The 12,432-nt window shown below is 44.9% G+C and overlaps 1 protein-coding gene across 1 annotated transcript in view; it reads left to right on the top strand.

Moving 5' to 3' along the window:
- Nucleotides 1–12,432, top strand: part of LOC112239785 (ankyrin-2-like) — a gene marked incomplete at its 5' end in the record, with an annotated part of 115,753 nt that overhangs the window by 95,141 nt on the left and 8,180 nt on the right. The window contains 2 exons of the mRNA XM_042315227.1: nt 6,203–8,542; nt 11,755–11,838. Of these exons, the coding sequence (XP_042171161.1) occupies nt 6,203–8,542; nt 11,755–11,838 (2,424 nt within the window). The remainder of the gene's footprint in view (nt 1–6,202; nt 8,543–11,754; nt 11,839–12,432) is intronic.

Genomic DNA, 12,432 nt, shown 5'->3' with positions numbered 1-12,432 from the left:
CCTTGAGCTCTTGTTTGCAGACTCTAGACCATCTTCACCTGAATCTGTAACATCATTTGATGAGTACAGGCTCCTCTCTCCTGACTCTCCAGTTCCTCACTTCATGCCTCAATGTTGCGATTGTTATTTATCTTTCACTGGAAGTAGATGTTCATCACCAGAATCAGTAGCTTCAGATATTGAATTCTCTGAGTTCTGTCTTGAGGAACTGTTTGCTGAAGACAGAGCAGATTCACCTGAATCATTTATATCAGAGAGTGAATTTGTTGAGTCAGTTGAAAGAGGTCTAATGAAACTCAGACCCTGGTCACCAGATTCAGTAACTTCAGAAGGTGATTATTCCTTCCTTGAGCTCTTGGTTGCTGAGTCTAGACCATCTTCACGTGATTCTACTACTTCAATTGATGAATATCGAGCTCTATCTCCTGATTCCCCAATCCCACAATTTAGACCCACAATAATTGAGTCGTCAGTGTCATTGTTTAGCAGATCTTTGTCACCTATTTCAGTAACTTCAGACATTGAAGGATCTGGCTTCTATCTTGAGGATTTTGTCAATGAAGAGAGGCCATATTCTCCAGAATCTTTTGTGTCAGAGAATGAATTTGTAGAAGCAGCTGAAGGAGGTTTTATCAAATTCAGACCCCTGTCACCAGAATCAATAACATCAGAAGATGGTTATACCTTCCTTGAGCTCTTGTTTGCAGAGTCTAGACCATCTTCACCTGAATCTATAACGTCGTTAAATGAGTACAGGCCTCTCTCTCCAGACTCTCCTATTCCTGATTTTAGATCACATTGTTGTGATTGTTATTTGTCTTTCACTGGAAGAAGGTGTTCATCACCAGAATCAGTCACCTCAGATGTTGAATTCTCAGGACTTTACCCTGAGGAATTATTTACTGAGGACAGACCAGATTCACTTATTTCCGTCTGTTCAGAGGGAGGTGATGATGAGGATGATGGTAGTTTTCCTAAAACATCAGAGTGGGATGATGATACAGGTTCTTTAGAAAAGATCCCAACTGTCCATTGGGCCTTCATACCTCAGTTCATGGTGTCTAAAGCTGTACAAACAGGCCTATCACTAGACTCGGATGAATCTTCATCCCAGCCAGTACATGAACTCTCTGAGGTGCGGCCTATGTCTCCAGAATATAGACTAGTTTACAGGGCAGTTCCCATCAAACTAATGTCCCATATGTATGACCCAGCGAACGAAGGTGAAACCTACGATAGTAAGACTGGTGTTTTCGAACATTCAGGACAAAGATACAAGGTTAGACAGGTTCTTGACTGTCAGAGGGAACATTGTGTGGATTTCGGGCCTGTTCAATTTCATGAATCCAACCTTGGCATGCCTCGTGTCTTTGAAACCACAGCAGTTGAGGTGACAAAACAAGATATCTCCTCACTACAACACTCTGACATCACTGACCAGACAGTCACATATACTTTGCATAAACGTCATTTGCTAATATCCCAGCCAGTAGAGACAGAAATCATAACCCCTTCCCCCGTCTTAGCTGAATGGGAGTTCACCCAGTTGTCGTCCCTTCCTGAGTACAGACCTCTTTCTCCTGAGTCACTCGGTTCAGACATGGATGGAATCCTTTTCTATCTTGACCACTTATTTACTGACATGAGGCCATCTTCACCTGAATCTGTTGCATCAGTGAATGAATACAGGCCTCTCTCACCTGACTCTCCAGTTCCCCACTATGGACCTAGAATCGCAGATGTCATGACTGCAGAGCGTAGACCTTCCCTCTGTTCTGTTACGTCAGCCATTGAATTGTTTGGATTATGTCTTGAGGAATCATTTGCTGAGGACAGAGCAGATTCACCTGAATCAGTACCATCAGATATTGTATTCCCTGAGTTCTGTCTTGATGAATCGTTTGCTGAGGACAGAGCAGATTCACCTGAATCATTTATATCAGAAGGTGACTATGAACATGTAGACGAGACACTCACTAAATCCAGTCCTCTACCACCTGAAGATGAGTACGCTCATTCTTTCGTTCAGTACTGGCTTTCAGAGTTACGGCCGTCCTCTGCAGAACCCATGATATCACTAGATGAGTTAGATGCTGCAGAAACAAGCCCATCTACAGAAATGGAGGATTCTGAATCTCAGCCTGTTTATGAATTCTCTGAAGGAAATACATCATCTCTAGAATATAGACTGGTTTATAAGGCAGTTCCCTCCACTCTAATGGCCCATACATTTGACCTGGCGTACCAAGGTGAAACATACTTGAACAAATCAGGTGTTTTTGAATTTGCAAAAGACAGACAGGCTAGAGAGATAATGGAGTGTCTGAAGGACAAAGAACTTGTCCTGGACAGGCCGATCACACCAGAGTCAATAACATCAGAAGAGATTCAGTCTTTTTTGAATGATTGGTCTACTGAGTTAAGGCCAAACTCACCAGCCTCTGTTGCATCACTTGATGAGCATAGGCCTCTCTCTCCAGAGTCTCCTATTCCCCAGTTCATACATCAATGTTGTGATAATTATGTCGAACTCCCTGGCGATAGGTCTTCGTCACCTCAGTCGGTAACCTCAGACGTTGAATACTGTGAATTATATCTCTATGAACTGATTCCTGAACATAGACCGGATTCTCCTGATTCCTTTTTGGCTGATAGTGAATTCAGAGAGTCAATTGAACAGTTTTTTAGAAAATTCAGAACCTTGACACCAGAATCAGTAACTTCAGAAGGTGGTTATACATTCCTTGAGCTCTTGTTTGTAGAGTCTAGACCATCTTCACCTGAATCTGTAACATCATTTGATGAGTACAGGCCTCTCTCTCCTGACTCTCCAATTCCCCAGTTCTTACATCAATATTGTGATTATTATGGGTTATTCCCTGCTGATAGGTCTTCATCACCTGAATCAGTAACATCAGATATTGAATTATCTGAGTTCTGTCTTGATGAATCGTTTGAGGACAGAGCAGATTCACCTGAATCATTTATATCAGAAGGTGAATATGAACATGTAGACGAGACGCACACTATATCCAGTCCTCTACCACCTGAAGATGAGTACGCTCGTTCTTTCGTTCAGTACTGGCTTTCAGAGTTACAGCCGTCCTCTGCAGAACCCATGACATCACTAGATGAGTTAGATGCTGCAGAAACAAGCAAATCTACAGAAATGGAGGATTCTGAATCTCAGCCTATTTATGAATTCTCTGAAGGAAAAACATCAACTCCAGAATATAGACTAGTTTATAAGGCAGTTCCCTCCACGCTAATGGCCCATAAATTTGACCCAGCGTACCAAGGTGACACTTATTTGAGTAAAACAGGTGTTTTTGAATATGCAGGAGACAGAAAGGTTAGAAAAGCCCTGGGTCGACCGCATCAATCTGGTGAGGACTTGAGGCCAGTTAGTGTTAAAGAACCAGCCTCCCCTTGCCATTCTGCTTGTCCAGCAGAGGAGGAGACGGTACAAGAGGGGTCCTTGCTAACAGTCCCTCATGTCACTGACCAGACAGTCACAGAAACTTTGCACGAACCTCATTTGCCAATATCCCAGCCAGTAGAGACAGAAATCAGAACCTCTTCCCCCGTCCTAGCTGAATGGGAGTTCATCCAGTCGTCGTCCCTTCCTGAGTACAAAACTCTATCGGCTGAGTCACTCGGTTCAGACAGGGATGGAGTCCTTTTATATCTTAACCACTTCTTTACTGACATGAGGCCATCTTCACCTGAGTCTGTTGTGTCATTTGATGAGTACAGGCCCCTCTCTCCTGACTCTCCAGTTCCTCACTTCATGCCTCAATGTTGCCATTGTTATTTGGCTCCCACTGGTGATCGATGTTCATCACCAGAATCAGAAACTTCAGATATTGAATTCTCTGAGTTCTGTCTTGAGGAACTGTTTGCTGAAGACAGAGCAGATTCACCTGAATCATATATATCGGAAGATGGAATGAGATTAGTAGATGAGTCAGACAAAGACATGAGCCAAGACAGACCAATGACACCAGATTCAACATCGGGAGAGAGCCTGTCATTTGTAGAAGACTGGTTTTCAGAGTTAGATTTAAAACCGCCCTCCCATGAATCCGTTTCATCCCAAGAGGACCTCTCTCCTGACTCACCTGTCCTCCAATATGGACCTGGTCTGTCTGTTGTTGTTGTGTCAACAGGAGAGAAGTGTTGGACACCTGAATCTGTGATATCAGACTGGGATGAGTTTGGTCTGGAGGACTTGTTCTGTGCAACCAAAGCCTGTTCTCCTGACTCCATCTGTTCCAATACAGATACTGTTTTAACTCAGGGTGACGGTCAACGTTCTCCTCCAACAGACCAGGTTTCCACTGAACATGAACCTGAAATGAGAGTTGAAAGAGCACGCTTAAAACAACCCCCGGAATTAATAGATGCCCCTTTTAGTTTAGTTTTCCCAGTTGTTTGCCAAACCCACCGAGCAGTGGAAGCATTTTTTTGTAGGGCCTCCTCCCCAGACAGCCACAGAGCACCCGTAGAGGATGTAGATTTAGATGATGTAGAGACTCACAGACCTCACCAATCATCCTCTAAGTCGAGTCACGTGCCATCTGACGAACAAAATCTGGGATCTCCTGTTGCTGCTGTCAGGGCGGAGGAGGCAGTTCACAACAGACCTCAAGCAAGTCGTAAGTCAATCCAAAGAAAAGAACACAGTAATGTCCCTACGTTGAAAGGAAGTGAAGCGCAAACCAAGATTGACGAGACAAGCAAGCACCTGAAAAGAAAGCCGATGAGAAAAGCTGAAGACAGCCGAGTTTCTGCGCCGTCGGTAAGACCACGCATGTTCTCCGTCAGCAGGGAATGCCGTGACGCTTTCTAAAAACAATTAAGGCTGGAAGTGTGTAGTGCATAGTTCGCATGCGTCGTGTAGGACCCTTAGGCTCAAGCTTTCACTAATGGGTTTTGACGCATTGCTGTAGGAGCTTGACACTCCTGCTGAGGCATGTTTGCATCAGAAATGCAGGAAGTGTCTCAGAAAGGCAACTAATGAACAGTAGTGAGACACGTTTAGTCTCAACGCCATGGACTTCCTTCCTGTCACATGGTGTGTCCTCAAGCTAAAAATGGTTGACTAAATGTGACTTTATTCCCTTCTGTAGTGACCTACTTTTGACCAGAGATGTGCAGGCTCTGGTTAAAAGTAGTGCACTACAAAGGGAATAGGGTGCCATAGGGTCCTAGTTAAAAGTGGTGCACTACGAAGGGAATAGGGTGCCATAGGGCCCTGGTTAAAAGTAGTGCACTACAAAGGGAATAGGGTGCCATAGGGCCCTGGTTAAAAGTAGTGCACTACAAAGGGAATAGGGTGCCATAGGGCTCTGGTTAAAAGTAGTGCACTACAAAAGGAATAGGGTATCATTTGGGACAAAATCTCAGAGATGGGCTCGGATACTACATGATGGTGCATTTATTCACACAGAAAAAACAACAGAAGTCATGTCTTACATTGAAAGATTTCCTTGGAGTTTAGTAGGGTTGACAGTTCATTGCTTTGGAGTTTAGTAGGGTTGACAGTTGATTGCCTTGGAGCTTAGTAGGGCTGGCAGTTGATTGGCTTGACTGTGTCTTTCCTACTGTGGTATTCCTGCATTTCAGAGAATGTTGTCCTGGAAAGAAGGCTTTCGGAGAATGTATATAAGAAATGTACCCATCGCATTTCGATATAAGGAGTTGTATATGTCAACAAGGTCGTGTCCTAATCAAATGACTACTGCTGAACTGCTGAACTGCTTCTATGCGTTGTCCTGCTACTAGAAGTACAGTACTTCTGAGTACATGCAGGTAATGGATGTACAGTGTGACAATACTATTGGTCTATTGGTTTGGCTCATCATTTTTGGTAATTTCATTAATTCATTGGAATGTTCATTTGAAATACATGATGTCATGATGGAACCTTGTTGCTGCATGTACATGTATTGTTTCTTTTTTCATACTATAGTTTCCTCAACAACATTAATCATTCATCATTGAGGTTGATCAATTCCAGTAACTTTACCAAAATGACCTAATCGTGGTTGGAGGATTCTTAGAATTCTTCCAAACCGGGGTTCTGGAACACCTGGGCATTTTTAGGGGGAAGTTACCGGAAAGTTACCAGAATTTTGAAACCCTACCTCCATCACAAACTCATTTATAATTTTTTTCCCATTCCATCATTCTCATCCAGGTTTCAGCAGGATCCTCCATGGAGAATCTATCAGAACACAAACACATATTAGCTTTGGACCAGCCATCTACTAATAGACCTATCTCAAACAAAACACTCATGTCTGAAACCCAATCTGTGACTCCAGATCTCCAGATTCCAAATGCCTTTGTATTCAGTCCGTTATCCCCTGAAATGACAATGCCCACTGAGAAGATGAGGGTATCGCCAGAAAGTCCAGAAAAACCATTGAATCTGAACAAGGAGTCCTCTTCTTCTGAAACCAGTCCAGTGTTACCAGACCTTTTCAGCCACAACGCCGAAGACAGCCAAGGTGATGAAGCACAATCGTCAGCGAGCAATCTAGAAGCACCCCCGGAGTCAGGGGCACCCACCCAGCTTGATCAGCTGCTGTCGGAATTTGAAGAAATCAAACGGGAATTCCGACCAGAAACTCTAGAACCACTGGACTCACCTCTTTCGGAAACCAGCGAAGGGGGTCATGAAGATCTACAACCTTATGTTGAGTTTGAGGAACTCTTGCCAGAATCCGACGGATATCCCACTGAGGGTGAGGAAGAGATCTCTAGTCCAAGTCCCTCATCCCCTATTCAGATAACAAGGGAGACGGCTGAAATAAGCATAGTGGCCTCAGTGCCGACCGATCTCTCCTTGTCCAATGAAACCGACCCGGAGGTATTTGGGGTGACCGCAGATCTAATCAAGACCTTCCCAGAGCCTAGCCAAGTTACAGCTGATCCGGTTCAGTTGAGCCACTTGGAGTACCTGCAAACACACAGAGCAGAAAAATCAGATCTCACCGGTTCCATACCTCTGGTTAGCCCCACAGCTGCTACCAAATCCGTCGGAACACCGGAATCTCCAGAACCATGCCATAAAGTTCTAGAACTGTCATCAGAATCAATTGTTCCGTCTCAAAAGTTCCAGTCACTGGAACATGAGGATGCTGCTGTATTTACCGAAGCTTCAACTGTAGAAGAACAGCGAATCAGAATCCCACAGCAGGACCAGGAGACGGTTGATGAAGAAAATGACGACTCCAAAGAAACATCAAACATTCAAGCTGCAGTCAAAAAGGCATCTATTGAACAAAGCAAAGTATTGTGCGAATCTGGGGGATTAATCACTGAGCCCAGCCAATTGGTAGATGAAACATGCACGAGCACTACCCCAGAAGTTGTGTCACATTTAAGGGATAGCACTCCCCCTGAAACCCTTGAATACGATGAGCAGTCGCCCCAGTTGCTCTCTGACGTGACCCCACAGACTCCAGAGACTGTCACCACCTACAGGTCACATTTAAGGGATAGCACTCCCCCTGAAACACTTGAATACGATGAGCAGTCGCCCCAGTCGCTCTCTGACGTGACCCCACAGACTCCAGAGACTGTCACCACCTACAGGTCACATTTAAGGGATAGCACTCCCCCTGAAACACTTGAATACGATGAGCAGTCGCCCCAGTCGCTCTCTGACGTGACTCCACAGACTCCAGAGACCGTCACCGTCTCCAGGCACTTCAGCTTTGAGGAGTTGATCCCTTACCAGAGTCCTAGGTACCTCAACATGCTCTCTGAAGAGCTCAGGCCAAATACCAGTGAGCAACCATCAGATAATCCAGTCACCCCCGTAGAGGAAGAGTTCAGTTCTCCAGTCACCCCTGTTGAGGTAAAGTCCCATGTCTCCCAGCCCGGTCCAGTAGATCCCATGGCAGAGATGGTGTCAGCCCAGCCTGATCCAGTAGAACCCAGGGCAGAGATGGTGTCAGCCCAGCCTGGTCCAGTAGAACCCAGGGCAGAGATGGTATCAGCCCAACCTGTTCCAGAGGTTACAGCATCAGCCCATGATGAAGAGTTCTTCATGGAGTTCAGCCTCCCTCCTGAGTATGCTGAGGCATCCTCCTCTATCCACAAACCCAATCCTCCGGCCTACGCAGAAATCATAGGAGGCAGCACAACAATGCACTTATACGAAGACTCTGACCCGGAGACTTACTTTGACTGCAAACAGGGAGTCTCAGACTTCTCTGAGATGGAACCTGACGAACTGAAGAAGAGGGAAAGTTCAGGGGTTGGCCAAACCCAAGGACAAGCGTCCCATTCAGGAGCCCTGGAGCCGACGGCACTTCTGGTTTGCTCCGCAGTGCGCAAACACAAGCGCGGAGTCCTGCTGTCCTCATGGAGTGAGGATTATGACGACGCACCTTATGATGACATCAAGGAAGAGAGCGAAGAGCTGGCCCAATCTCCCGGCACACACAGAGACGACTCAGCCTTTTACCAGGCTCCTCAGGAGCTTCCTCCTCTCAGATCAGCAGATGATGATGACTCCCTGGACAGGGTGAGATGACTGTTGAGAAAATCCTCCCGCCATTCTTACCCATCTCCTGCTCTAACCCCTTATCTCCTGCTCTAACCCCTTATCTCCTGCTCTAACCCTTATCTCCTGCTCTAACCCCTTACCTCCTGCTCTAACCCCTTATCTCCTGCTTCAGATGGAATGAATGCTTTAACTCCGGGGATGGGATTTGAAACGCCTTTCATTCATATTTTAAACAGAATTCCTCTCGCATGATGTCATCATAGGAAAGAACAGTGCCACTGACCCGTGATGATGTCTGCTGGGTAGCTGGTTTGCATCAAGTTACTGTAACGTCAACACAGGGATTCAGAAAGCAGGTGCAGTTAGTGAGTTTAAGAATAATGCAGAATGATACAAAACAAGAGAAACATATGACAAGGAAACATAACCAATACTCCCTGAAGAGTGATGCTAGGGAGTGCTGGATAAAGGGGGGAGTAATCAGGGTAGTGATGGAGTCCAGGTTTTCCTCATGATGGGGTGCAGGTGTGCATAATGAGGGTTGTCAGGTGTGCATAATGAGGGCTGCCAGGAGTGCGTAATGAGGGCTGCCAGGTGTGCGTAATGAGGGTTTCCAGGTGTGCATAATGAGGGTTGCCAAATGTGATTTCTTATACAGTGCCTTGCGAAAGTATTCGGCCCCCTTGAACTTTGCGACCTTTTGCCACATTTCAGGCTTCAAACATAAAGATATAAAACTTAAAGATATAAAACAAAATTTTTTGTGAAGAATCAACAACAAGTGGGACACAATCATGAAGTGGAACGACATTTATTGGATATTTCAAACTTTTTAACAAATCAAAATCTGAAAAATTGGGCATGCAAAATTATTCAGCCCCCTTAAGTTAATACTTTGTAGCGCCACCTTTTGCTGCGATTACAGCTGTAAGTCGCTTGGGGTATGTCTCTATCAGTTTTGCACATCGAGAGACTGACATTTTTTCCCATTCCTCCTTGCAAAACAACTCGAGCTCAGTGAGGTTGGATGGAGAGCATTTGTGAACAGCAGTTTTCAGTTCTTTCCACAGATTCTCGATTGGATTCAGGTCTGGACTTTGACTTGGCCATTCTGACACCTGGATATGTTTATTTTTGAACCATTCCATTGTAGATTTTGCTTTATGTTTTGGATCATTGTCTTGTTGGAAGACAAATCTCCGTCCCAGTCTCAGGTCTTTTGCAGACTCCATCAGGTTTTCTTCCAGAATGGTCCTGTATTTGGCTCCATCCATCTTCCCATCAATTTTAACCATCTTCCCTGTCCCTGCTGAAGAAAAGCAGGCCCAAACCATGATGCTGCCACCACCATGTTTGACAGTGGGGATCGTGTGTTCAGGGTGATGAGCTGTGTTGCTTTTACGCCAAACATAACGTTTTGCATTGTTGCCAAAAAGTTAAATTTTGGTTTCATCTGACCAGAGCACCTTCTTCCACATGTTTGTTGTGTCTCCCAGGTGGCTTGTGGCAAACTTTAAACAACACTTTTTATGGATATCTTTAAGAAATGGCTTTCTTCTTGCCACTCTTCCATAAAGGCCAGATTTGTGCAATATACGACTGATTGTTGTCCTATGGACAGAGTCTCCCACCTCAGCTGTAGATCTCTGCAGTTCATCCAGAGTGATCATGGGCCTCTTGGCTGCATCTCTGATCAGTCTTCTCCTTGTATGAGCTGAAAGTTTAGAGGGACGGCCAGGTCTTGGTAGATTTGCAGTGGTCTGATACTCCTTCCATTTCAATATTATCGCTTGCACAGTGCTCCTTGGGATGTTTAAAGCTTGGGAAATCTTTTTGTATCCAAATCCGGCTTTAAACTTCTTCACAACAGTATCTCGGACCTGCCTGGTGTGTTCCTTGTTCTTCATGATGCTCTCTGCGCTTTTAACAGACCTCTGAGACTATCACATCCTGGGCTCACTTCTGGCTGTAAAGACTTAAAAGGTGGAGATTATAACAGAACAGTGCAGGTGCATTTATACGGAGACTTGATTACACACAGGTGGATTGTATTTATCATCATTAGTCATTTAGGTCAACATTGGATCATTCAGAGATCCTCACTGATCTTCTGGAGAGAGTTTGCTGCACTGAATGTAAAGGGGCTGAATAATTTTGCACGCTCAATTTTTCAGTTTCTGAATTGTTAAAAAAGTTTGAAATATCCAATAAATGTCGTTCCACTTCATGATTGTGTCCCACTTGTTGTTGATTCTTCACAAAAAAATACAGTTTTATATCTTTATGTTTGAAGCCTGAAATGTGGCAAAAGGTCGCAAAGTTCAAGGGGGCCGAATACTTTCGCAAGGCACTGTATCTGACCCAGTGATGTGTGTATTTCGTGTATATTTAACTTTTTCACACTGGAGTCTTACTTGTGTTGTAACAATCTCTTTGTTTCATTTTTGAGATGTTGTGTAAGGATGCTGTGTTGAGATGTTGTGTAAGGATGCTGTGTTGAGATGCTGTCTTGAGATGCTGTGTTGGGTTGGGTTGCTGTGTTGGGAGGCTGTGTTAAGATGTTGTGTAAGGATGCTGTGTTGAGATGCTGTGTTGGGTTGGGTTGCTGTGTTGAAATTGAAAAACCCCCACTAATTTTCATTTTCCGTTGCAAAACATTTTAAAACGCTTTCCTGTTGTGCTTCCTCATGAATGCCACCCGTGCAGTCTCCTGTGGGTCCTAAATGGAACCCTATGCCCTATGTAGTGTACTACTTTAGACTAGGGCCTATAGGGGACATCTATTGGTGTCATATACACTATATAGGGAACGGCGCCCCCTGTTGTGAATCAGTGTAATGACAGGCCTCAGTGCTCCTGTGGTGAATCAGTGTAATAACAGGCCTCAGCGCCCCCTGTGGTGAATCAGTGTAACAACAGGCCTCAGTGCCCCCTGTGGTGAATCATTGTAATAAGGCATCAGCGCACCCCTCAGTGCCCCCTGTTGTGAATCAGTGTAATAACAGGTCCAGCGCCCCCTGTGGTGAATCAGTGTAACAACAGGCATCAGCGCCCCCTGTGGTGAATCAGTGTAATAACAGACCTCAGTGCCCCCTGTGGTGAATCAGTGTAATAACAGGCCTCAGTGCCCCCTGTGGTGAATCAGTGTAACAACAGAACTCAGCGCCCCCTGTGGTGAATCAGTGTAACAACAGGCCTCAGTGCTGACTGTGTGTCTGTCTCCTCTACAGCAGGGTGAGATGACAGACATCCCTCCCCAGACTGTGACAGAGGAGCACTACACAGATCAACATGGACACACGGTGGTTAGAAAGGTAAGCACACGTGGAAATGAAGACCATGTTTGGTTCCTGTCATTCATTCATTACATCAGTGTGTACTAATCCTGGTCATGGGCAGTGGTGTGAAAAATATTTTAAAGTACTACTTAAGTCGTTTTTTTGGTGTATCTTTACTTTACTAATTATATTTTTGACAACTTTCACTTCACTACATTCCTAAAGAAAATAATGTACTTTCCCTGACACCCAAAAGTACTCGTTACATTTTCAATGGTTAGTAGGACAGAACAATGGTCCAATTCACGCTCTTATGAAGTGAACATCCCTGGACCTCCCTACTGCCTCTGATCTGGTGGACTCACTAAATAGAGAACATCCCTGGTTATCCCTACTGCCTCTGATCTGGTGGACTCACTAAATAGAGAACATCCCTGGTTACCCCTACTGCCTCTGATCTGGAGGACTCACTAAACAGAGAACATCCCTGGTCATCCCTACTGCCTCTGATCTGGAGGACTCACTAAACAGAGAACATCCCTGGTCATCCCTACTGCCTCTGATCTGGAGGACTCACTAAACAGAGAACGTCCCTGGTCATCCCTACTGCCTCTGATCTGGAGGACTCAC

This window comes from Oncorhynchus tshawytscha, unplaced genomic scaffold (assembly GCF_018296145.1).
Source record: "Oncorhynchus tshawytscha isolate Ot180627B unplaced genomic scaffold, Otsh_v2.0 Un_contig_6808_pilon_pilon, whole genome shotgun sequence".
In the NCBI taxonomy this organism is placed as follows: domain Eukaryota; kingdom Metazoa; phylum Chordata; class Actinopteri; order Salmoniformes; family Salmonidae; genus Oncorhynchus; species Oncorhynchus tshawytscha.
The sequence above is the reverse complement of the archived record's forward strand: the minus strand, read 5'-3'. Positions and strand labels throughout refer to the sequence as shown.